Below are 26,028 nucleotides of genomic sequence, written 5' to 3' on the forward strand. Positions count from 1 at the left end.
GAAGGCTTTGGAGGAACTTCCCTCAAGGTTCTGGCCACTACCCCTTAGAGGTAGGCTTGTGAGAGCGCCATCAAGTTACATTTGAATTCCAGATAAACCATGAATTCTGTTTAGTATAAACATGTCCCGTGTGATATTTAGGGTATGTTTATGTTTAAAAAAATTATTCATTTTTCTGAAATTCAAATTTAACCAGATATGCTATTTGTTTAAGGAAAAAAACAAATATTTTTTTCTTAAATCTGGCAGCCCACTTAGAGGGGAGGACTTGTAGAAGTGAGTTTGTGCTTGGCGTTGCCAAACTATCACCAGAAGAAGAAACTGCTTCCTTCTCTATTAAAAACCGGATTCCTCCTCCAAGCTGGACAATGCGGGAGGACACAGGCTGAAAACAGATCCTCAGAGGGTCTAACAGATTTTGGGGGTAGGGCAGGTCTTGTGATGTGTATCAGCAATTGGGGTGAAGTGAAGAAAAGAGCCTTCTTCAGCCACCTTCTTTTTGTGTCTCTAGGTCTTGCTTTCACACGTCCTCCTCTATTCTCTCTTCATCAATGGTGATGGCGTAATGATTGCCGTGTTAAAAAGAATTGTTGAAGCCCTGGCTGGTGTAGCTCAGTGGATTGAGCGCGGGCCTCAGAACCAGACAATCAAGGTTTGATTCCCAGTCAGGGCACATGCCTGGGTTGCAGGCCAGTTCCCTGCAGGCCACTTCCCAGCAGGGGATGCACAAAAGGCAACCATACATTGATGTTTCTCTCCCTCTCTCCTTCCCTTCCCCTCTAAAGATAAATAAATAAAAAATCTTAAAAAAAAAAAAAAGAATTGTTGAAAATTCTCTTCCTCTGAAGTGTTCTTAGGGGATACTTTTCCCTGTTATACCCAGCCTTGCCTCCATTGCTTCTTTTTTAAGAAAGATTTTGTTTTTTAAAAACATTTTATTTATGTATTATTAGAGAGAAGTCAAGGGAAGGAGAAAGAGTGGAAGAGAAATAGCAGTGAGTGGTTGCCTCTCACATGGCCCCCCCTGGGGCCTGACCTGCAAGTCAGCCATGTGCTCTGACTGGGAATTGGACCAGCCACACTTTGGTCTGCAAACCAGCACTCAGTCTACTGAGCCACACCAACCTGGGCTATTTATTTGTTTTTAGAGGAGGGAAGGGAGGGAGAAAGAGAGGGAGAAAATCATCAGTTAGCCACCTCCTGTACAAGCCTTGACTGGGGATTGAACCAGCCACCCCTTAACTTGCAGGGTGACACTCAAGCGAACTGAGGCACATCAGTCAGGGTGCCTGCATTGCTTCTGAATACTCTTCTAGTGCTTAGCATCTGAATTCAGAGCCTCAATGTGTGTCCTGAGGATACCTCCCTTGGGGCTCTCAAGGGCTTCACCATTGCCCCACTTACATGGGCTTAAGGGAGGTGCTTTGTGCTCCCTTAAAATTCTAGCTTAAGAGTGGGTATGAGGAGCCTCTGGGGCAACTTCAAGTGTACCAATATTTGCATCATGGGAGTGCCTGAAGAGAAGAGAGAGAACAAGTCATTGGAAACCTATTTGAAAAAATGACAGCAAATTCTTAACTTGGTGAAGGAAATAGACGTATAAGTCCGGAAGTACAGAGAGTTCCAAAAAAGATGAACCCGAAGAGGCCCACACCAAGACACATCATAATTAAAATGCCAAAGGTTAAATACAAGGAATCTTAAAAGCAGCAAGAGAAAAGCAGTTAGTTACCTACAAGGGAGCTCCCATAAGACTATCAACTGGTTTCTCAAAATAAACTTTATAAGTTAGAAGGGATTAGCAGGAAATATTCGAAGTGATAAAAAGCAGGGACCTACAACCAAGATTGCTTTACCCAGAAAAGCTATCATTTGGAACCAAAGGACAGATAAAGAGCTTCCCAGACAAGAAAAAGCTAATGGAGTTCATCACCACCAAACCAGTATGATATAAAATGTTAAAGGGTTTTCTTTCTTTAAGAAGAAGATAAAAAATATGAATTAGAAAGTGGCAATAATTGCATATCAACAATTGAATCTAAAAAACAAAATAATCAGAACAGAAACAGAATCATAGATACAGAGAATGTTTTGATGGTTGCCAGGTGGGAGGGAGATCATGGGGATGGGTGAAAAAGGTGAAAGGATTAAGAAGTACAAATAGGTAATTACAGAATAGTCATGGGGATATAAAGTACAGCACAGGGAATAGAATAGCCAAAGAACATACATGCATGACCCATGGACATGGACAGATGGTGTGAGGATTGCTTGAGGGAGTGGGGAGGATGGATGGAGGGGGGAAGGGGAAAAAATTGAGACAACTGTAATAGCATTAACAACAAAATATAATGTACAAGAGCTCTTGATCTTTTAAAAGAGAAGGAAAAAGAGTGGGCATGAAATCCTCATGATTCCCTGGAGCTTTGCTGAGGTCATGCTGGTCCCTTAAAACAAGGGTTTACTACAAGTTCAGGAAGAACAAAAGAAAAATAAGCACAGAGTGACCAGAACATAGAGATAGGATCTGGGGTCCATGTTCCTCAGGCTTGCCTAATGATAAAATTTCCTTGGGTGCCCAATTTGAATGCATGCATAGATTTCCATGCCTCTCTTCTGGAAGTTCAAGTTCAGAAAGTCTGGGTCTTGCCCTGAAAATCTGCTTTTCACAAGCATTCTAGGCAATTCTGGTTTGAGGACCTCTAAAGTAGGTGTGCAATGGGTCTTTCTCATGGTCTTGAAGCCCCTTCCCACCCCAGCTACCTCCATGTTAGCCCCACTACCTGGAGCCTGGGCCTGGCCATTGATCTTTGGTATTCCCAAGGTCATTTTTTTCCAAACTCCAGAGAGTTTAAGAAATGTTCAGCATTTTTTTGTTTGCTTTTTGTTAAAAGGCTAATTCTTAGCCCCATTCCAGGAGATTCAGAGTAGGCCCAGGGTAAAGCCCACAAATCTGTTGTTTTGACCTCTAAGAAGTTCTAATGCCAGTGGTCTCTGAACCACAGTTTGAAAAAACTGCTCTTGACAGAGGAGAGACTCAGAGTGATGATGAGTCCTTTCTGTGTTCCTAAAGCCCACCTTCTCAGTGACTGGCACTTTGGTGACTGATACCAGGAATGACAAGGCCTTTCAGGGGAGATCACATTTTCTCACAGGAATAGGCTCTCACCCAGCAGGCTTCACTTGCTGGGGCTAGTCACACCCGAGTATAGCACAGGAACCTGTATTCCTGCAAAGAGGAACTCACGCACAGGGCAGAGCATGTGTTTTATTACCTGCCCTTCTTGTGGGATGGTGAACCCCTTGGTGTGGGTGGTGGAATTGACTTGTGTTGCTTAACTTTGTCTGGTAACCTTCAACACTATGGGGAGGGACATCCACACTAAATAGTGATTCAGAAATCATACATAAAAAAAGGACACCAGAGACTTCCGCCAAGATGGAGGTATAGGTGGATGTGCCATGCCTTCTCACACAACCAAGTTTAGGGACGACTAAATATTAGCATCAGAAAACACAACCAGAACACGGAAAATTGAACTTTTCGGAAGTCCGTTAACAACAAATTCTTCAGCCCGACCGGTAAGGGGCGAAACCGGCCTCTCGTGAGGGGTTGCACAGGAGGACTGGGTCAGACCCGGGCGCAGAATCGCGCGAATCCAGACGCACGGGTTCCAAACGCAGGATTGGACCTAGTGAGCGACCGAGCAACCCACCGGGTGAGCGACTGCAGAGGAGACAGTGGGGAGGCGGTGCTGCGTGTTGACTGCGGTTGCCTATTTGCGGGAGAGCGGACAGGCGAGGGAGTGGGCGGTTGGACCGGGCCCCGGTGGTCCCGGTGGCAAGCAGCAGTAGAGGGCGCCGCCATTTCCCCACTCTGGCCACGCCCCCACATACAGTGTCACAACACAGCGACCTGGGAGTCCAAGGCGCCGCTTCTCATATTTAAAGGGCCAGAACAGACCAAAAATGTCGCAGGAAGACCTCAAAGCCCCAGAGCCCATAAATCTAAGCAACAAAGAAATAGCAAAACTCTCAGACACACAGTTTAAAACACTGGTGATCAGGATCCTCACAGAACTGGTTGATTATAGCCACAAATTAGAGAAACATATGAAGGCTAAACTAATGGAAATGAATGGAATTCCACAGGAAACCCATAGCGATGAAAAGGAAACTGGGACTCAAATCAATGGAGTGGACCAGAAGAAAGCAAATAATGGCCAAACAGAAAAGAGTCAAGGAGCAAGAATTCAAAGAAATGAGGAGAGTCTTAGGAACCTCCAGGACATCTTTAAACGCTCCAACATCCGAATTATAGGGGTACCAGAAGGGGGGAAAGACACAGCCACCAGTGGAAAAATTATTTGAACAAATAATAAAAGAAAATTTCCCCAATCTGGCAAAGGAAATAGACTTCCAAGAAATCCAAGAAGCTCAGAGAGTACCAAAAAAGTTGGACTCAAGAAGAAACACACCAAGGCATATCATAATTACATTAGCCAAAATTAAAATGAAGGAGAGAATCCTAGAAGCAGCAAGAGCTAAGGGGACAATCACCTACAAAGGAGTCCCCATCAGACTGTCAGCAGATTTCTCAAAAGAGACCTTCCAGGCAAGAAGGGGCTGGAAAGAAATATTCCAAGTCATGAAATCTAAAGACCTACAACCAAGATTGCTCTATCCAGCAAAACTTTCATTTAGAATGGAAGGACAGATAAGGTGCTTCTCAGATAAGATCAAATTCAAGGAGTTCATCATCACCAAGCCCTTATTATATGAAATGTTAAAGGGACTTATCTAAGAAAAAGAAGTTAAAGAAACATGAACAGTGAAAGAACAACAAGCTCACAGTTATTAACAACCACACCTAAAACGAAAGCAAACTAAAAGAACAGCTAGATCAGGAGTGGAAACATAGAAATGAAGATCTCAAGGAGGGTTAGCAACAGGGGAGTGGGAGGAGGAGATGGGGGGAGAAGGTACAGAAAATAAGTAGCATAGACAGTAGATAGAAAATAGATGGGGGGGGCAAGAATAGCATGGGAAATATAGAACCTAAAGGACTTGAGACACATGGACATAAACTAAAGGGGGGTAATGGTGGGGATGGGGGGGCAGGGTGGGGGGGAATGAAGGGGGGAATAGAACAACTGTAACAGCATAATCAATTTAAAAAAATAAAAAAAATTAAAAAATAAAAAAATTTTTAAAAAAAGGAAAAAAAAAAGAAATCATACATAAGCTCCTAATTCCTAATTTCTGTAGAAACATTTAGAAAGAATAGCAGCCTTCCAGGGTGAGCCCTTGTACCGCTCCATACCCCTGCCCTCCACCTCTGCCTTAGCGCTGATTCAGTTTTCAGGATGCCTGGATAGGGGGGATGGCTTGTTGACCAACCAGACTAGTCTAGCTGAGCCAGTGGGTCTAAACTTGAGCACTCTCAGAAGTACTTAGAGGGCTTGTTCACACACAGATTATGAAACTCCCAGAGTTTCTATTGCAGTAGGTGTGGAGAGGTGTCAAGAATCTGCATTTCTTACAAGCTCTCAGTTGGTTGCTGATCTGGAACCAATTTCCCTAAACCACTGAGCCCTCACATAAGTGCTCAGCTTCAGCAGTACAGGTTAACCAGCTCAGGACTCTGCTTCCCTGTATGGGGGGGCTCCACCTGTAGGCCCCCCTCCCACCCAGCTGCCACAAATAAGAATAAGTCTACCAAGACATGGTCTGCTTGGGGAGGAAAGGAAGCCAGTCTCTCAAAGGAGTAGGGCCAAGAACCTTTTCCTCATGGGCTTTTATTGGGTTCATTTTGCACAGGAATACAGGTAAAATCTCATTAATCATTGTTAGGCAGTAAGGATCAAAAATAGATAACATACAAAGAATTCTGAGGGCCTGTTCTGAGTCTTTGTAGCTAAAGGGCTACAAAACTTTGGGAAACAAACTCACTTCCTGCTTGGACCCTTATCATTTAATTTAGAGCATTCTTAGCAAAGCAGGTTTCACAGGAGTTTAATGTATTCTTTCTTAGGTCTGATCACCCAGGGAACCTGCCCTTTTTAGCACAGGGCTGCACAGCCCTCTGTCATTGTTTCAGGCTTAAATCAGACAGGGAAAGTAAGGCAGCCAAGAGATTAGGAGACTTCTCACAGACAGAATGAGGACTCAGGCTATATCAAAGCCGAGGGGTGAGGGTCCATCACCCCCTTTTGCTGTAGCCCCGCAAGTCCTTTCCCGGATCCTCCCTTTGGTCGTGCCTGTCTTAGGTCGATCTCTGCTTGGGGAATCTTACCCATCATTGGCTAACTGATCAAGCATTGGAGGCCAGTTATGGATGAAGTAAAAGGAGCAAAAGTGGTGCTCCTGCCAGGGAGATAAGCTTTGTCTCCTTAGTGGTTTACGGTCCAAAGGTCACTCACTCAGCCTTAGCCATGGGGGGATTACAGGTCCTGAAACCAGGCAGGGCAGTTCCCAACACTTCCCTCTGCCTTTCTCAGGGTCATAGAAGCGGTGCTCTTTGAGGCGGGGTTTTTTTTGTTGTTGTTGTTCCCGGTCCTCCTGTCTCTGGACCAGTTGTGAGCTCCAAGCCAGGGCTGCTTTGTCCCAGCACATTCCAGGACTTCCAGGCTCTTGACTCACGCAGGGAAGAACTCCAGAACAAGTCTGAGTGAGAGTGAAAGTGAATGTTATTTAGGTAGAGAAAGAGGCAAGGATGTGGGTTTCTGGAGACAGGGTCAGGGGTGAGTCCAGGATGAGCTGCTGGTCACCTAGTTGCTGTGAAAGAGAAGTACGCATCTGAGTGGACACAGGAGAATTCACAAGTGAGTTGCTCACTGGGTCAGTCAGTTCTTGTGATTTTATATGAGGTCTGTCCAGAAGGTATCCAACCATGTAATATGAACAGAGACATTTATTGAAGAAGGTAGAAGGTACAAGAAACATTGTACATAGGACAATGACACCTCAGTCCCCTTCCAAGCAGGCATCTTGGGATCTCATGCAGTCCTCCAAATAGCCATCAGCTACCCGGTTGTATTTTCCTGAATCTCACCAACAGTCTGAAATCTCTTTCTATTCAGAGGTGATTTTAGTTTTGGGAAAAGCCAGAAGTCACGTGGTGTCAAATCTGGGCTGTAGAGGACTGATTCACCTGAGTGACTTGATGTTTCACCAGAAAACTGCACGAGACGTGATGTCTGAGTGGGTGTGTTTTCGTGATGCAGCTGCCAATCACCAGCTGCGTATTGCCCCCATATTCTGAATCATTCAAACAGTTTCCACAGAGGAATGTTCAAGCTTATTGCAAAATTTGATGCAGATTTGTTGTTCTACTCACTCAGTCATTTTGAATGTGATGGTCACACAGTACACATGCTTATTCAATGGCGTCTACTGCCTCTACGGACTCAGTACAATGAAGTCATCATTGTTCATGCATGTGCATCACAGTCCACTCTTCTTGGCTGCCAGGTTACATCAATATTGCACAAACTGTTCTCATTATATTAAGAATGGTTGGACTTTTTCCCGACAGCCCGTGTATGTTTCCAAGAGTGGGTTGATTCTGAACTCTGTGGTGCCAAATGCTGACTCTGCATTTAGCTTGGGACGGTGTCCTTTTTCCTAATATGGTCCATTCTGAGGTGTCATGGTGTTCCTGGTGCCAAATTCTGTCTCCACCTTCTGGTTGGGAGGGGGTCTTGTTCCTAATATGATCTGTTCCAGAGGTATCATGATGCTATCTCTTTTGGCCCCCCTTCTACTTGTGGTGTCAGTTTTTATTATAATGATGGTATAATGAGCTTCGGGGTTGTCCTCTCATCAATTTTTCCTCCATGCTGGATTGATCTGGTTTTAGCCAGTCCTTGTTGTTGGATTCTGTGACCACTACAGGAGTTTCCTGCCATAAACTGTTTGCCTTTGATCATGTATAGAGGTGGAGGCTCTAATGAGAGGACCTGGAGGCTTATTGGCCTGTGGTGTCTGCTCCTACTTCCTCGTTTCGCTTATCAGGACCTTTCCCTAACTTCTTTCTATGCTGCCACTCTCCAGGATAATCTCCCTGTGCTTCCCGTGGACTTTGCCCACCTTCTTCATTCCTGTTGGGCCCAAGCTGAGAGTAGCAGTTGCACCTGAAGCAGAGCATGACTTGGAGCATTTTCTTGCCCCGTGTGGCATGAGGCTCAGACCAGACACCAAGAGGGGCTGAGACAGGTGTGAGGAGCAGGACTAGGGATTGCTTTCATTCTTCACCTTGCCTCCATTCCACCCCAACACCCTTTTTAGGAATGTGTCTCTTTGTGGGCCTTCTTGACTCAGGAATGGAATTTCTGAGTGGCTGGGTGTATGGGGTAAAGGTTAGTTGGCTGTGCTTGTTGTGTAAGAAGTTGCTGAAAGTCTCAAAGTTGTGGACAAAAATAAGGGGGGGGCTCTCTGGAAAGTAATCTCAGAGAGTGAACTGATCATAAATTCCTAACTGGAGTAGGTCATGGTAATTTATTTAATGAAAGGCTTGTCTTTGCCTTAAGCAAGCCCTGTCTACATCTCTGTGCATCTAATTTAGCACACCTTTGAAATGCCCCCTTTCAGGCGGCTCCTTCTAATACCTGACCAACTTTTCAGACCCTTCCTTCCACAGTGATACTGCCCTCAAGAGAGCACATAACCTTAACTATCCTGTTCCAAGGCTGTCCAAACTTCTGGCTTCTCTGTGCCACACTGGAAGGAGGAGAGTTGTGTTGGGCCACACATTAAATGCATTGGGACATGTAGTCACAGAAAAATTGCATAATGTTTTAAGTAAATTCACGATTTTGTGTTAGGTCACACTCATAGCCATCCAGAGCTGCATGTGGCCCGCGGGCCTCAGGTTGGACACCCCTGAGTGGAATCCAGTCACTGCCTCGCTTCCCCTACTTTCACATGTTCTTCTTTATGTTCTCTCCTAACCTCAAATGCATGAAAGAAACTGCAGACTGTGATTTTCTGGTGCATTGCCCCCAGCCTGTTGAAATCTTGCTTCCAGTTGTATTCTCTGCCTCCAGTAGACTTTCATGTCTTCTCAACAGGTTTGGACATTCTCATGTTGACAAAGTCCTCATGGCCACTGGTCTGTCGTGCAGCCATAGTGGTGTTTGCTGGCAGTCCTTGGTTTGCTGACTCCCTGTGGCCCTGTGCCCCTCAGGAGGTGGCATTGAACCCAGTTTTGTTGAATTCCTGAGGTGACCTTCTGCTGGAAGAGGCAGGGCTCCCAGGAAATTTTTAGTAATCTGAGCTGGGGAAATGCATAAGAACCACTTTTTTGTTTAGGGTCTAAAACGGAGTGATTAAGAGCAAGGGCTCTAGAGCCTCATAGTCTGGGTTCAGGTCCAGCTCTGTCACTTACTACCTGTGTGATTGTGGGAATGGTAAGCAAAACTTTCTCATTTTGCATGAGAATCTGACCTTCACTTAACTTTGTATCTCCTTCCTCCTTCCTCCTTACACCCTAATGAAGGATGTAAGTCAGCTGCACTACGCAACATTGCTTATGATAAAAACAACCTCTTGTGATAAAAATGACTACAACAGGATTGGCTTTTTCACAGCTGGCAAAAAGCCATTCTTTTGCTTTGTGAAGTATGGTGACTCTTTCACTGTCCTGTCCTTTTCAGGCACCTGGAAGCTATGCCTATGTAGTTGTTACAAGCAATAGTGGCTCCTGTCAGGTATTAAACCAGGGTGGTTGCCATGGCCACTTATCCCTGTACCTGAGCCATCTCCTTGGGGACTAAAGAGAGTAGCTTTTGATGGCTCAGTGGACTGGGGCCCTGTGGACTGGTCCTGCTGAAAAGGAGCTCTGAAGCCTGCCCTGCCTGGGAGCCGTGTCCCTTCTAAGTGGGTCTAATGCCAAGTGCGCCAGTTGGTAGTCTAGTGAGCCTCAATATTTAGTCAAAATTAAAAAGTCTCTTGGTGTATTTGTTTTTAAACTCTGTGTGCTTTTTTCTCATCAGTAAACTAGGGATGATACTACTACCTGCCTTTGAGTGTTGTCGGGATGATTGTAAGGTGCTTAGAACAGGGTCTAGTATGTAAGTATGGACTGCTGTCATTGTCGTTGTCATCGTCGTCGTTGTCATCATCATCATCATCATCATAGGAAGGGAAGGCAGGAGGCCCTTTCTCCTTTGGGTCAGTTCCAGTCTCATCCTACTTACTAACTCTATGGCTTTGGACAAATGATCTCATTTTCTAAAATCACAGATTCTTACAGTATAGTCTAGGTTTTCCATTCATTTGTTGAGTGAATCAGTGAACTAGGAGAGGCAACAAAATGTTCCATAGGGTCCTTTCAGGTTTCAAATGTAAGATTTTGTGTGACATTGACTCTGAGAAGAAAGCTGAAGGAGGGGTGGGGAAAGAGGTGAGAAACCACCCACAGAGGGAGCGGTGTCAGGGGTCAAAGGTCTGGAGCAGTCTGCAGGGGGCTGGTTCATTAGGAGGAGGTGGAAGGTGTCCAGTAGTTCTACTTACCACATGGGTCTAACCAAGGCTTAAGAGAGGAATGTTGATGATTCTGACCTTTGAGTAACACTTTCCTATGTTCCCAGGGCAGGGTTAGAGGGAGCAGAGGGCAGTGTTGTGCAGCTGAGAATAAGCTGAAATGGCTACTTTCGGTTGTTTTGGAGTATTTCTTGGAGAAAAACTGCAGAGTAGTGTCACACTGCCTGGGTTTTTCTTCTCTGAGGACACCACTCACAGTGGCAATGACGATGAGGATTTCTGACCCCACAAACTGCTGGGGGAAGTGAGCAGTGGCCCCAGCAGAAGGCCGACCCTAATGCTGTGTGTTTCTCCCTCCCTCCATAGGTCTGAATACTGGGGCTTTTTATGCCTTGTCCACTCTGCTGAACCGCATGGTGATCTTGCACTATCCGGTAAGGGGGTCCCGGAAGTGTGCTGGGCCCGGAGAGGCTGAGGTTTCTGGGACTGTCTCAGCAGGAGCTGGGGGAGCAGTTAGCTCTTGGGTCTCCCACTTCTAGGCAGCGTGCTTATGGCATGGTGGCATGCTTATGGGACTTGGAGGGTCCCAACCCTGGTTCTGGTGGCACTCAACTGTGTGACAAGCTAGTTAGCATCTCTGAGCTCTCATTTTGTTTTCTGGAGAAGAAGCATAGTCACTTATTGAAAGGTTATTTTTAGGATTAGAAAGTAAATATTATATGTCTATATATTCATATATATCATATACTTGTAAATTACATAGCATGGTGCCCAGCAACACAGTAGGTAAACATATGGAGAGTTGCATCTGAAATATTTAATTTGTAAAATATGGGCAATGTTTAATTTTGATTGGACCGTTAGTTACTCAGCTGAAAGTATTTCGTAAATGTTTCCAGAATCAGTAAGGGTTGGATGCTGGGAATGGGATACTGCGTGTCTTGGATTCAGGGATTCCAGGTCCAGTCTCCTTGTGGAGGACAGGGTCTCATGGCCGCAGAGGCAGCCGCTGTGGCTAAGTGTTCCAGTTTTGGAGTGTGGCCGGTCTGAGTTCAAATCCTAGCCCAGCACTTAAATGCCTCATGACCTTGGACTAATAAGTTTATGTCACTGTGCCTCAGTTTCTTCATGTGAAAAATGGGGCATACTGATTCCTAACTGTATGATGGGGAATTATGAGAATTAAATGAGATTATGATGGAGAATCCTTGGCATGGTGCCTGGCTCAATAATAAGGCCTCATAATGTATGTGTGTATATATGTATATATATATGTATGTATATATGTATATAACTGTTATTTTCCTATTTCTTTTGGTACTGATAGCTCCAAAAACCAAAGTATGGGGTGTCTGGATATGTGTATTTATTTCCCCTTCTGCAAAATGGGAATAATGATAAATAAGATATAAGAGTTGCTCTAAGGATTGCATGTTTTTAAAAACTCTACCCGAAAGTGGTTCTAAGGACAGAATTTGGTTCACCGCAGCATCTAATATCATATACACCCTCTGGGATTCTGAGAATATGTTGGGAGGAGCATCTATTCTACGATTTTCTTCCCATTGGCAGCTTTGTATTACAGGCCGTGTTGCCCCGATACATTCTGAGAACAGGCTCTGATGGAGCCAGGATTCCTCACCTGTTCCCCTTCACCACATGGCGACTGTGCGCTGTCTGTGTCCTGTCGCTGGCTGATCTTTGGGGGCTATGTTTTTCTTTCCCAGGGGGAAGAGGTGAATGCTGGGAGAATAGGCCTGACCATTGTCATTGCAGGAATGCTCGGGGCTATGATCTCAGGCGTCTGGCTGGATAGGTCCAAAACCTACAAGTAAGTGACCCTTCCTCTTGGATTGAGAATCGGGGACTCAATTTGAAATGACGTGTTTGTTAGTAATGTGGCTCCAAAGGTGTGGGTGTGGCAGCTGAGTGCCCAAGAGGGCAGTTCAAATTTATCTCCCGGGGCCTCCGTTTCTGCATTTATAAAACGAGGGAAATGATACCCACCCTGTGGGGGATCTTTGGGAGGTTAGAGAAAAAGGACACAAGGCCTAACGCAATACCTACCCCCCCCCAGTAGACATGGAAGGGATCATTGGGGGAGAAGTGAAAACGAATATAGAAAAAATGCCAGCGTTTGGAACGTTTGCGGGGAAAGCCCAGACAGTGGAACGTGGGGTGATTTCACTGGCCTGTTCTCGTGGCTCCCTCGGACTGCATGGGTTTCACCGTGGTGCTCTGTGCTTACTTCGGACTGGTCCTGCTGGCATATTATCTTGCTGACCTGCTGTCCTGCTGACGTATTAGGTTTGCAGCATATTATCTTGTGACTGCTTTTACCTTCTTGGTAAATAGTGCGATGTGCTTTGAGTCTGGACACTCAATGCATTTCTGAGAGTCCAGAGTGGTCTTTCTGAGGCTTCGGTGCAGTCACCTGCCAGACTAATCCAGAACGTGTATTAAAAGTACAGACTGCTGGACTCTGCCATCACGGATGCCAGTTCCAGAGAGGCACTCACCTGAATCTGCATTTGTCTCAGTTTGCCTCAATTCAGGAGCTAGACTCAGAGTAAAGGCTCTGGAAAAAACAGAGGCCCAGTATCCTTCTCTTCTTAGTGCATCTTTTTAGTGCTCTGTATGCATTGGGTGCTCAATTAATGCTGGCCAGTGGGGCAGCTGCCAGGGTCGTCATTCCCTAGGGTGGGGCAGTATTCTGGGCTGCTTTGTCAACGCCTCCCAAGTTCCCAGTGTCTGGAGGCGACAGACAGTGGCAGACCTGTTCTCTGCCACACAAACCCACTTCTGTGAGGCTCTGGTCAGACCAGGTCTCGCTGTGTCTGCTCTAGTCACAGGCCAGCTGGGGCCATCCCCGGGGATGTGGCTGCCTCTGGGAACACAACAAAAAACCTGGCTTCGCTTAATTAATGGCTGCTGGAGCTTGGCTGCCATCTCGTCTCTGTTATCTGTCAACTACTTGCTTCAGCCACATGCAAGAGCAGTGGGGACTGGCCTTCCCCAAACCAGTGAACAGCACCATCTCTGTTTCTGGGGCTTGCTCTGTGGCAGGAAAAGGAGGCATTGGAATGTCACTAGGCTGGACTGTGGGCCACAGATGATGCAGATGAAAATGCAGCAAAAGGCCTGGGGAGGACACTTCGGGACCTAGAGGTCGCCAGTTCGTCCGGGTTGCTCGATGCCTAGATCCCGTGGTCAGCAGGAGACACTCCCTGCACTGCTGCCCAGGCAGAGAAATGCTGAGCGAAAACTGTAATCTGCTCTTTGGGGTGCCAGTTCCCAAAGACCTTTTCTCCCTGAGGCTCCCGGATTTGTCCTTCCTGGTTTAGAGGCTGGAATCGGGTGGTCAGGCCCATTTGTCACAGGCTGGAACTGCAGATAGTTTTTCTGGATGGGTCAGTGGTTCAGGATGAAACTTTGATTGAGCAAATCTGGTGAAAGATGAGCTGGCGGGGTCAGGAGACAGAATGGTGCTCATGAAGTTGCTTTCTGCAGAGGGGGCGGTCGGACTAGATGCGGGGAGCAGAAAGAGGGATAAATCTCTATTGGCAGCCGCTTTGAAGCACTGGGTGGGAGGGGCATCCTTCAGAGGCTGTGGCCTTGAGTTTTTCCAAAGCAGCAACCACACAGAGTATTAATATCCTCCCTGCAATAGTAGCAGGAGCACAGGGTTCCCATTCCAGCCCTAGGTTCAAATTCCAGCTCTGCATTCACTCAATGGGTAACCTGGGACTAGTTCTAACTAGTCCGAGCCTCAGTTTCCTCATTTATAAAAGTAGGGGTAATCACACCTCTCTCTTGGGGCTTTTATAATTGTTGAGTAAAATAATAAATGAATGTAAAATGCTTACGAGAATTCCTAGCACCCAATAGATCCGGGTGGGGATGAATTTCACGTTACTATAGCATGTGTTTGCTGTGGTGGTGCTGTGGCCCCCACCACATTTCTGGCTTCAGGGGACATGTGTGAAGGCTTGAAACTTTCATTGTCTGAGACCCGATGTGGTGGCAGGGGGGGGCAGAGGCATGTACAGAGCTGGGAGAGGACTGCAGGGCCAAATAGGAGTCAGGGCCGAGCGGAGTCCAGAGTGGGCACTGTGGGAGCAGTGCGGGGGGGACACCAGCAGGATGAGCCTGTGACGAGCCAGCTCATTGCTGATGGTCCTCCAGATGGGACTGACAGAGGGAAATGTGACAGGGAGTGAGTGGAGCTGTCTCACTGGTATCAGACACTTACTTAGTTGAGTGCTGGAGAGTGTTCTCTCTTAGTGCCTGCTGTCTGGAGTCACTCGGACGCAACAGGAAAAACTGCTGCACTTTGCAGATGGCAACAGGAAGAACGTTAGCGATGACAGAGAGAATCTAAAAGTCGGGTCGCTTCTCAGCATTGGGATCAGTCATGGGACCTTGGGCAAAGCAGACGTGCAGAATTGGGAGGCTTCTGGGGCAGTCCTGCACACGGATGTTTGTCCTGTTTGTTTTTCTTGTCGGGCATGAGGAGAGGAAAGGGCTGTGCCTTTCTTGCTATGGGTAGGAAGTGACGTGGCAAAGTGCAGCTTGATACTGTTGAGAGAGGTCTGCAGGGGAAACGCATGGAGCAGATGGCTTCAGACTCCCTGGTCTCACCCGCTGTGGCAACGACTGCAGGTAACTGAATAAGTATCTGTGTGGTCACTGGTTCGGTGTCCATCAACCTCATAGACAGAACGTTCTGTGAGAGCAGATGTCCCAGCGCACAGCAGAGGGCATGACACACAGCGGGTGCCCGATAGATACTTGTAGAATGAATGAATGAACGAGTGAACAAATGTTCCTGTTAAAGTCAGAAGTGCATGAGTCAACTTTTTGTTTCTGCTTGTAGGGAGACAACGCTGGCGGTCTATATTATGACTCTGGTGGGCATGGTGGTGTACACAGTGACCTTGAGCCTGGGGCACCTGTGGGTCGTGTTCATCACAGCTGGCACACTGGGGTAAGTTTGACCTCTGATAGGTTTAACTGGGAAGCACCATCCATGGCTTTTAGAGCTGCTGGCCTCCTAGGATGTGATCTTGACCCCTTTGCTGGCTTCTCACTGGTCTCTGTGGAGATGTGCAATTGGTGGCCAGAGGTTTTTTTTTCCTTTGAGGAGCATGTGAAAATACATTTTATTTTTATCAGAGGTCTTGTTTACATGTAGCACTGCAAAAGACCACCTGGAGCTTCCAGGCCCATCAGTACTGTTGGGAATGGAGTGTGTCCCTCACCGAGTCTTTTTTAGCTCTGCCTAGGACCACATGGGGGCATGGAAAAGTCTGGGTCCTGGCCTCAGTTCTGCCGTTGACTGTCTGGTAGACCACAGGCATGTCACTTAACTGTTCTGAGCCCCCAGGTCCTCATGTGTGAAGGAAGACAGGTGGCCTGCCTTTGTAGAGCTGTTGGACAGATTGAGAGAGACAACAGATGTGAAAGCAGCAAGAAGTGTGGTGCAGATGCAAGAAATTAGGGTTGAAATTCCTTAGACCTGTTGTCTGAGAAAGCATAGGAAAGAGTACTCCTTCCTATGCTGAGCAGAGGTCTCTGCTCAGCTTCACGTCCTAATTATTCACTGTGGGCAGCACATGAGTGTGTGTGCGCATGTGTGGGATGGAGGGGGCTAGAGAGAGAGAGAGAGAACACACAAGCCTCAGTGACTCACTGGGGGAAAATAAGGACGACCTTGAGTTCTTCCAGGTCCCACGATCTTGAGGATGCTGTTCAGCATCCAGGGACTTCCTACTTCCAGCACAGGGCCCCTGTACCCAGGACATAGAATCTCTCGGCCAAGGGCCGAACGCTCCAGATGTCCCCGCCCTCCTGTAAATGCTGACCCTGCCTGCAAGTGATGGCTGGATGTAGAAGAAGCAGGGCTTTTCAGTACAGAGGCCTCCCGAGTACAAAGCCTACGTATGAACGTCTTCCTGGCTTGCAGGGTTCTCTTTCCTTGGTATGCCCTCCCAGGGAGTGGCCTGATCGTTCAGGGTCTGGCATGTCTTGGTGGGTAGAAATAAAGCAGGAAAAGGAGTTCTGAGGGGGGAGGTGGGCTCTCCATCCTTCTTGTTCTGGAAGCCGTCCATCACCTCGTTTCTGTGACCTGGCCTTCAGGTTCTTTATGACTGGCTACCTGCCGCTGGGATTTGAGTTTGCCGTGGAGCTGACCTATCCAGAATCGGAAGGCATATCGTCTGGCCTCCTCAACGTGTCTGCTCAGGTAGGTCTTCTTTGGTGGTACAGTGGCTCTTTGTCCCTTGTCCTACTTGGTTTGGGCATTGCATTGTGGCGGCTCAGTTCTACTGTGGGCTAGTTGACTGGCCACTTGTTTCCAGTCTTCTGTGTTCCTTCCCAGGTCTTTGGGATCATCTTCACCATCTCCCAGGGCCAGATTATCGAGAACTACGGAACCATGCCCGGGAACATCTTTCTGTGTGTTTTCCTTACCCTTGGAGCAGCCCTCACTGGTGAGTTGGGGCCTTAGGACAAGATGAGGCTCAGGCTGCTCATGGACTTAGGCAGTTTGGGACCTGGTGTCCTGATTGATTGTACAGATCAGGGGGTCACACGTAGGGTGGAGGGAAGGGCCTGTCAGGAAATTGGCTTGGGAGGCAGTACCATATTTTGGTGGAATGATCCTGGGCTTTGGAGATAGAAGACCCTTGTTTGAATCCCAGGCTTTGAGCTGTTTGACCTTGGACAAGTGGGCCAACCTCTGGGAGCCTTCAGTTTTCTAATCTACAAAATGGGGGCTATTGTGAGGATTAGAGCAATATATGCCATCGCTCTGGCAAATGTAAGTGATCTATAAAGCCACTGTCACTGGCTTCTGCCTGTCAGGGGTACTAGTGATCTCCGGGGTTCATTAGGTTAGGTGACAGTGTGCCCCTAGCTTCCTGAAATATCCAGAACAGGTCTGGGACACCTGTGACCCTTAGGAAAGTTGGGACTCCCTCTCTTGGATGAACTTGAGCAGTGGTCTGCTTGATAACTCAGTGTCTCTGATGCTCTTCCTTCTCGACCCCCTGACCTCAGCATTCATCAAGGCTGATCTCCGGAGGCAAAAAGCAAACAAAGAAACTCCTGAGAATGTATGTATGGGGAGCTTACTGGGCTGAAATCTGGGTCCCTGGCTGAGGACCGGGCAGCACGGTGGGGGTGGGGGAGCTCCCGGAGTAGCCACGCTCACAAACCTGACACCAGAGTTTTTCCCCTGCGGCTGTTTCAGCACCACCTTCCTGCCGCTCCTTCCCGGGCTGCTCTCCAGCGTCCTCCTCCTCTCCTGGCCTCCCTGCTCTGGTCTGCAGAGCGTGTCATTGTGGTCACTGTCTGCTGAGCAGCACCCACCCCTTCCTGGCCTCCTGAGCCCAGTTCTGGGGCCCTGACTGCTGCTTCAGCCTGGGGTCAGTGCTGGACAGGAAAGGTGGGAGCCTGGCTGCCTTCAGTCCCCAAGGCAGCGGCTCCCCTGGCTTGTGATGGCCCCTTAGGCAGTGCTATGGCCATATGGATGGCCAGTAGGCCCCTAAAAGGGTAAGTCAGGAGGCAGGAGCCGACGGTGGTAGGAGAGGAGAGAACCAGGAGTATGACCTGCAACAGAAAAGCACTTCCCTTCTGTTCTGATGGGCTGGGAACCATTAAATCTGAGGAGTGAGAGTGGGCTGTTTGTAAACAACAAAAAACAAAAACCCCTCTAAAACTTATTACAGAGGTAATACATATTCTTTATAGAAAAATTTAAAGTACAGAAAAGTGTACAAAATTTAAACATTATTACCCTGTAATGTCATCATCCAGAGGTGAGATGCTATTTTTTTGCACTGACCTGTATGTGTCCATATCCCTGAATAATATATATATGTGTGTATATGTATATCTATATGTTATATACACACACATATAAATTGTTTTTAAACAAACATGGAATCTTGTTTTTGATCTGCGTGGTGAACACTTACCAGCTCCTTAGTCCTTTACAACATACTTTTGTTTTTAAACAACACATTTTAATGATGGCACAGTGTTCTGTTCTGTGGGTGAGCCATGATTTAACAGTTTTCCTGCCCATGGACATTTAAATTGTGTCCAATTGTTGTTTTAAATCGCGCTGTGGGTCATGTTCTGGGAGCGGAAACTTTGCGCATGCGCTGAAGCGCAGCCTTGCCCCGGGCAGTGGCTCAGTGGTCAGGCACCCTTTTAAGACCTTGGTGTGTACAGCTAAGCCGTCCTCCAGCGAGGTGCGGTCCTTGCCACCCCGACTCACAGTGCGGGGGCCGGCCGCGTGTCAGAGTTGGCGCTGTGTGTCCGCTCGAGAACTGCCAGTTTTCTAAGGCAGAAATGGTGTCTGAAAGAGACGTATTTAGCGTGTTACAGACACGTGTTGGCAGACAGATGATAGTTACTTTCACGTTAGTACTTTCCTGTGCATCTCCTGATATCACACTGGAGTTGGCAGCGGCATGTGGAGGGAGGAGCTCGGCCAGAAACTTTGCTGGGGAGACAGGGAAGCCTCCGGGCAGGAATGCCCCTCCCCAGACGGGCTGGGGGCCAGGCATTGCCGCTGAGCAGGCGGGCTTGCGCTGGTGATTTGGAACGGTTTGGTGAAGGTAGAATGAGCCGGGGAAGTGTGCCTGGAATACAATGGGACAGATGTCTCCTGCAGAGGTTTCAGTTTGGAATGTGACGAGTTGTGTCGATCGATGTGAGATTTAGCCATGTTTACTTTACAATGCCCGCAAGAAGAAAGTGAAGGCTGCGGCAGTGCTGGCGCCCAGAGACAGCCTCGTGACGTTCTAGCCCACTCGTCAGCGTTGTTTCCAGCAGGAATGCTTGTGCACGTTCGGTTGCCTGCTTTGCTTGTCTACTTAGTACAGTTTGACTCTTTTCCACACCATTACCTTCTGTAACCTCATATCTGCACACCTCCATTTCTTTTTGTTGAATGTTTAGGTTGTTCCAGGATTTCACTACGGCAACCAAGTCCTTGTGCACTCAGGCCAGGTTAGTTACACAAGCTTGGGGTTGTCCGCTCAGTCCCCTGCTTTTTGGAGCATTGGGAATGGCACTGACTAGGAATAGAAGGCAAGTCCGGGGATGGTTCTCCACTGTCTGTGTCCCTGGGTACGTCGCTGTACATCTCTGGGCCTCGTGCATCTGGGGCAGCTTGTCAGGAGCAGGTCAGAGTCAGGCTGGGCTTGCCCTCGCTCCAGGCAGCTGGGGCTGTCTCAGAGCATCCCTTCTCTGGAGCCCGCCCTGGCAGTCAGTGTGTGTGAGCTCTGCACATTAGCACACAGGGTCGCTATCAGAGCCAGGTAAAGCCAGGCACACAGCAGATCTGGCCAGTACTGCTCTTCCTATTCAGGGAGGTGTATGGTTTCAGTAAAAAGATACAAAATCTATGGGCTGGGGTAATGACCAGCCTTGACTATGAAAGTCTCAGTTTAGGTTTCCATGTTTTTCCATTTGGAAGGGTGGTTGTACTTCCATTCCCACTATAATCTGTGTTTCTGGCTGATTTCAAGGCAATGGCTCTGGAGGAGGCAGGTGTGTGCAGATGTGTGTGCAGGTGTGCACATGTGTGGGTATGTACACATGCATACATGTGCCAGAGAGAGAGAGAGAGAGAGAGACTACCTGATTGACTTGTGTTGCCTGAATGAAGGCTTCCTGTGGCTGAGGCTGACCTGGACCCAAAGAGTTAACCAAACTGAGAGTGGGAAGGCTGATGTCCACAGTTGTCATTGCCCCGGACTGGCCCTGAGACACGCTCTGGGGAAGCACCGCTGACACAGGCTCTAACTCGGCCCTGCACACACTCCTCCAGCCAAATGGTTCTGGCTGCGCAGGGCTGTGTGGAGCCCAAGGCCTTCTCCCTAACTAGAGGAGCCCCTGAGCTATGAAGCAGAGTGCTCCTTAAAGAGCAAATGCCCAAGGTGGCTGTATGCCCCTAGTGTCCCCACAGGATATTTTCCAGGCCATGTTTAATTCCAAACCCACCTGACAAATGTGACTCAGAAGACTCCTTTAATCCTGTGCCATCTCTGCCTGAGAAAGCCAGAGCCAAACTGTCCCAAAGTCTCTTTTTCTGTGCATTAAGTATATATATATTTTAGTCACTGAGTTTATATATGCAGTTATGCATCCTGCCTTTATAAAAAATTTTTGTTGTATCCATTTCATACACATCATAATACTATTCCTCATGCTGGTGGCTACCTCCAAATGGGGGTACTTGGAAATTCAGAGGGAGCTGCAGCGTGGCACTTGGACAGCTACTCAATGGGCAGTGCAGGTGACCTGTGGGCTGTCGGACTGGGGAGGGACTGTGAGCGGAGAACAGTGGCACTCAGGGCAGGGTGGTTTGTGGTGACTGTGGCATCTCAGAAAGCTGGCCTTTTTGGTTTTTCCTTTGATGACACTGTGATGGGGTTGTGTGTGCACAGCTGTGTACATGGGCATGTGTGTGAGTTTGTGTTTAGGGGGCACGCTTGTACCAGAGGCTGGCACTTCTTTTCTTGTTCCCTTTGCTCACTCTCAAAGATGCTGGGTGGCCTGTGGCTCTTGTTTTTCTTGCTGATTACAGTCACTGACAGGGAGTTGCTCCAGCCTGGGTGGAGTCCCGTGCCTCTCCACCCAAGGGACTGCCTGCTTGTTTTGCCTTGTAGAAACTCCAGGAAGAGGAGGAAAAGGAGGAAAAGGAGGAGAACAATACCAGCAAAGCACCCACCACTGCATCTGAGGAGCACCTCTGAGAGAAAAAGGTGGTTGCGACTCAGGGAACACAGAACATGCCCCCCCGGCCCCTTTCAGCCAGCATGGCTCCCTCTGCCAGCACAAAGGTCTTTGCCAGCAGATTCTGGAGAGGACTGGCTGGAATATTTGTGGCTTGGATGGCGGTGCCTATGCTTCTGGAACCCACTCAAGAGCTTGCATAGTCTAGCTGGGGAAAATCATACCTTTTGCCCCGTGCAGATTTGATTCCCACTACCTCCCCTTCTAAGCTCTGAGAGCTGGCATTGGGAGAGGCTGGTAAGTGGTGGGGTCGATCCTGGCTTTGCACCTTGCCTTCCCCACCCTCACCTCCATTCCTCATGGAGAAAGTCTGCCAGATTATCACAGAAAGAAAGCTTATTCAGGATATTAACTTTTTTCTGGTGTCTCAAGACCCTTAGAAGCCCAATTCTAAGGAGCAGCAGCTGTTCTGGAAGAGTCATTGCTGGGTCATCAGACTGACTGCTAGGTTGCTGTGGGGAAGAAAGCACCATTGAAGAAATCCAGGGGCACTCTGGGCCTAGGTTCTCATGGCCTAATGTTGGGGTCTGTCTCCAAACCCTCTGTCCTAACAGCTGATCAAACCAAATGTCAATAAATTTGAGAAAGACTTTGTTGTGGCCATGAAAGAGCAGCTGACTTGGGAGAGGCACCCGCCCAGGTGTGTGAGGGAGCCAGGGGCTGCCTGCTGAGTGTGTGCATGAGGCCCATGTTGGGGAACCCAGGCAGCTGACTTGGAGAGGGGAGGTCCTTTTCTACAGAGGTTCTGTGTGTCACGGTCACCTCTGATGCCTCAGTCGGGACACCGCCTTGAGAAACTAGGTGCTCGTTTTCTCTGGAGGGAGGGAATACCAGCCAGTGTCCTGTAACTGTTACTGGAAACAAACCTTGATTCGTTCCCCCCTGAGAAATCCAAAGCTGCTGCTGTGATGAGAGGGGCAGAAGGAAAGGTGGCCTTGGACTGGGACTCAAGTCTGCTGGAAGTGAGTGGCTCCCACCTCTGGTGGGGACAGTATTTGCACACCCAGCCCCTTCTGGCAATAACCTTTTATCAGACGTTATGAATGTAAAGGGATTCCCTTTAAGGCAACCCAAGCTGACCGTCTCTCCTGCGGAACCTGCTGTCTGGCTCTACTCATAGGCTTGGGTAGCGTCTCCTGAAAAAAAGACATTTTGGTCATTTTCCCATACACTGAACAGCTCACTCATGTCCACTGTGCTGTTTTGCCTTGGCTACTGCCCGGGACTCAGCATATCGGAGCAGCCTGTGCTAGCAAGGGTTGGGGGGCTCGGGCCCCTGCTGGGGAGCCAGGGGTGTGCGTGCATGTGTGTGTGTGTGTGTGTGTACAGACAGCGTACAGAATCAAAGAAGTGCACACTTGGGGGGGGGGGAGTGAGTTAGGGGTTGAGAAGAGGTGGAGAAAAAGTAGGCCTCACTTTTTAATGAGGAGAAAGGTGTGTATATTCTTCAGCCCCTTAAAATGTATTAACAAGATATTTACCAAATCCATTGCTTTCTTTTAAAAAATAATCTATTTTCTATTTGTAAGCCACATGCTTGAAAGCAATTAAAGATTGTCCAAGAGGTCTGCCTTGTCATTTGATGGGGCAGAGATGGCTTTTTGGTAATCCCTGTGGGATTATCGCACATTTCTGAGGCCTGGAGGGGTGCAGTCCAGGGTGGGGGGGAGGACTGGGGCCAGAAGGGCAGCTCCTGTGGCCTTCCGTAGAAGTGGCCCTCCGTTTGCATAGGTGTCACATGCTAGTGGGTTCTTTTTCAAAGATGAGGCTGTAAAGGTCACCGTCGGCCTACGTGGGAGCCGGCCATGCAACATCCAGCGCCTGGCCCTGACCGCTCTCTGTGCTGTGGACACGTGAAGGCTCACTGAGCAGAAGGGTGGATGGGACAGCCCTCTGTTGGTTTGGGCTCTGCCTCAAAGGGTGGCCGAAGTGTTTGTTTTATCGCCACCCTGGCCACGTACTAGCATGCGCTGGCCAGAGCCCAGTTTCAGCGTCCCCGGTTCGGTAGAATGCCGTTTCCTCTGACCTTACTGCCGCCCTTCCCTTCTTCCCAGTTGTGCCTGCCTTGGGTCTGCTGCTTATGTCTGCTACAAAAACTGCCCTCAGTTTTTGTGCACGTCTTCTCCAGAGAGTTACACCTGTGCTGGTGGCATTCTGGCACCTTGTCTGTTAGCAATTCTGCTGTAGATCATTTAGGAAGGGAGCCAAGTCTGGGCTGTTCAGGAAATCTAAGAGTCATAGTGTCTGCTAACTCTACAATGCACATCATCTCTGTAGATCCTCTGGGATCTTTATTTGGAAGTGTACTTCCGTGATGCACACCTAGAGGATCTGAATCATCATTGCATTCACTCCTTTCTTAGGTGGGTTCCACGTGGATCTCCACCCAAATGTTAAAACTCTGTAAGACTGTTGCTTTTCTTCCTATCTCCTTACAATAGTTGGTAAGGGAAAGGTAGTTCTTGGCACTGAGCTATTTTTCTAGACATGGTATTGTGGGGATGTGAGCAAAACTGCTGCAACCATTTTTTGGCACCATAAAGGAAGCCAGCCTGAGGACAAAGCCAGCATGGGTGGGCAGGGCCAAACAAATCACAGAGAAATGGAGCTGTGTCCTGATCAAACTGTTCCTGAAGCCTACTATCCCCTTAACTTTACAGTTTTGTGAGCCAATGCTGTCTTTGTTGTTTAAGCTAGTTTAAGGTAGATTTTCTTTCACTCAGCGAAAGAGCCTTAGCTGATAGAGAATTTCCAAGGCATTTAAGTGTCAACTTCAAGCTTCCTTAGAAACTTAGAAACCGTCTAAGCCTTAGAAACCTCCTGCCTCCCTTTCTGATCTGCTGCTTTCCACTTCCTAACTTCACCATTGTAGTTACACTGCTTGATCGTACTGCTTGAACAAGCCTGCTCCTGCCTCTCAGATGTCGCTCCCGCTGACCTCAACATCTGCCAAGAATCTTCAGACACACACTACCCGGGCATTGAAATCTCAGTTAAAATCCTACCTTCCTCCTGGTGATATGTTAGGTGCTCCCCTCCCCTTCTTGATTACAATAGCTATTTTCTAGAATTCTTACTACTGTCCACAGTTATTCTTTCACTTGTTGGCTTTTCCGCTACCATTTTAAATTCTATTTAGAGCAACAAAGGCTCCACGATTACAGAAAGAGAACAGAACACTAGCGCCTGGGGCTGGTCCTGCTGCCCAGCGGGGGCCAAGTGCCAGTGAGCGGAAGCCCCACTGAGGCCAGTTTCAAGCAAAGCCAATGCTTCTTTTGAAAACTCTTTATATGATGCCATTTCTCTCTTTTTGTCTTCACTTTCTCCTCTATATCAGAATGAGTATCAGAATTCTTACAGCTGGCTACATAGTGTGCTCCCCGCTGCTGCCAAATTAATCTCAAGGACAGCACAAGGACGCCTGTATGACTGGCACTCCCTGCTCGACGTTCTGTCTGGGAGGAAGCCGAAGGGGGGCCCCCGTGCTGGAGGAGCGCGGGTGTGGCGTGGGCCATCCCAGTGGTGACCGTTCTCAGCACCTGAGTGGCCTACAGGCCGGGACGCCCCCACGGGCACCTCACTGCCAGATGAGTAGCAGCAAGGGCTCAGGCTGAGAGAGACTGCAGGCTTGCCCTTTCCGCCGAGCCGGAAACACAGTCCCAATGCAGGAAGCATCCGGCAGAGGGCACCCCCTGAGAAGCAACATTCCAGAATTTTCCTTCCTTTAGGGTCCGTGTATATTCCAGTCTTTGGGGGCCCATGGAGCCTGCAGCTATGAGGCAGCCTTGTTAAGTAGCACATGCGGGAACTGCTTCAGGCCACACGGGCCATTCTGTCCACAGCTTCTCCTGTGAACCCATCGCAGACTAGCAGACAAGTGGGAAAAGGAATGGACCCGCACCTGCTCTGCCGGATTGGGAACCAAGCAATGCACATGACCTGCGTTCTGGCCAAACCAAAAGGGGATGACTTGAAGCCAAGTGGAAGGGTGTTTTCCCTTTAAGACTCTACCTGCTCGATTCAAATACCTACCATTCACTTCAGTGGGTGGGAACATTCCAAATGTTTTGTTACCTCAGCTGAACTGTCTGGAGAATGTTGAGTAACGTGGATTTTTCTGCTTTCACCTAGAAATGGTTAAGAATTGGGAGCCTCCAAAGCACCAGACCCCAGTGTCAGTCTGTGAATTGAAGAAAAACACCCTCCTGTGGGCAGAGAGACCTGTACCTACAGCGATATTACTTCTAGTTCACTGTCAAATTTTTAACAGAGAAAAACAGATTTTCATTGACAGAGTCTTTACAGACCATACCCAAACCGTCATCAAAGCACACGGGAGCCCAGCAGCAAATCTTCCATTTCCTTGCCTACAAAGGATGGACCACGGGAACAGGGTCACTGCCTGGGTCAGTCATTTCTGTTCCCCCAGTGTCTGGCGTGGAGTATGTGCTCAATAAATACTTGTTGAGATCACGAACGGGCCCTTGGGTCTGTGTGCTGCAGGTTCTGTGTCTGGGGAGCAGCTGTCCGCCCCGTGCACTCTCCTCGGGGTTCAGTGCTCCCCTCTCCATCGCCGCGCCACTGTTTCTTCTGTGCTGCCTGGTTCTGTGTTTCGCCTCTGCTTTCTCAAGAATCTGATTCTTCCATTGGGAGAAAACAAGAAAGGACCCTGACTGTTCAGTTGTGGCCTCAGAATCCTGAAGTGGGGGCAGGAGAGGAGGAAGATTTGAC

The 26,028-nt window shown here is 48.2% G+C and overlaps 1 protein-coding gene across 4 annotated transcripts in view; it reads left to right on the forward strand.

The window, feature by feature from the left end:
- The window catches only part of FLVCR2 (FLVCR heme transporter 2), a 58,818-nt gene extending 33,044 nt beyond the window's left edge, over positions 1–25,774 (forward strand). Inside the window, exons 4-12 of one of the 4 annotated variants that reach the window (XM_053673223.1) lie at positions 10,852–10,919; positions 12,213–12,316; positions 15,362–15,472; positions 16,624–16,729; positions 16,865–16,976; positions 17,545–17,600; positions 19,456–19,506; positions 21,171–21,266; positions 25,429–25,774. In XM_053673223.1, coding sequence (XP_053529198.1) covers positions 10,852–10,919; positions 12,213–12,316; positions 15,362–15,472; positions 16,624–16,729; positions 16,865–16,976; positions 17,545–17,600; positions 19,456–19,506; positions 21,171–21,257 — 695 coding nt within the window. In that variant the 3' untranslated portion in view covers positions 21,258–21,266; positions 25,429–25,774. Of the gene's footprint in view, positions 1–10,851; positions 10,920–12,212; positions 12,317–15,361; positions 15,473–16,623; positions 16,730–16,864; positions 16,977–17,544; positions 17,601–19,455; positions 19,507–21,170; positions 21,887–25,428 lie in introns of those variants that run through there. The other 3 variants (XM_053673222.1, XM_053673224.1, XM_037145221.2) reach the window with 3 other exon arrangements.
- The last annotated feature ends 254 nt before the right edge of the window (positions 25,775–26,028 follow it).

Source organism: Artibeus jamaicensis, unplaced genomic scaffold (genome assembly GCF_021234435.1).
Source record: "Artibeus jamaicensis isolate MK-2021 breed Jamaican fruit bat unplaced genomic scaffold, CSHL_Jam_final contig_851, whole genome shotgun sequence".
In the NCBI taxonomy this organism is placed as follows: domain Eukaryota; kingdom Metazoa; phylum Chordata; class Mammalia; order Chiroptera; family Phyllostomidae; genus Artibeus; species Artibeus jamaicensis.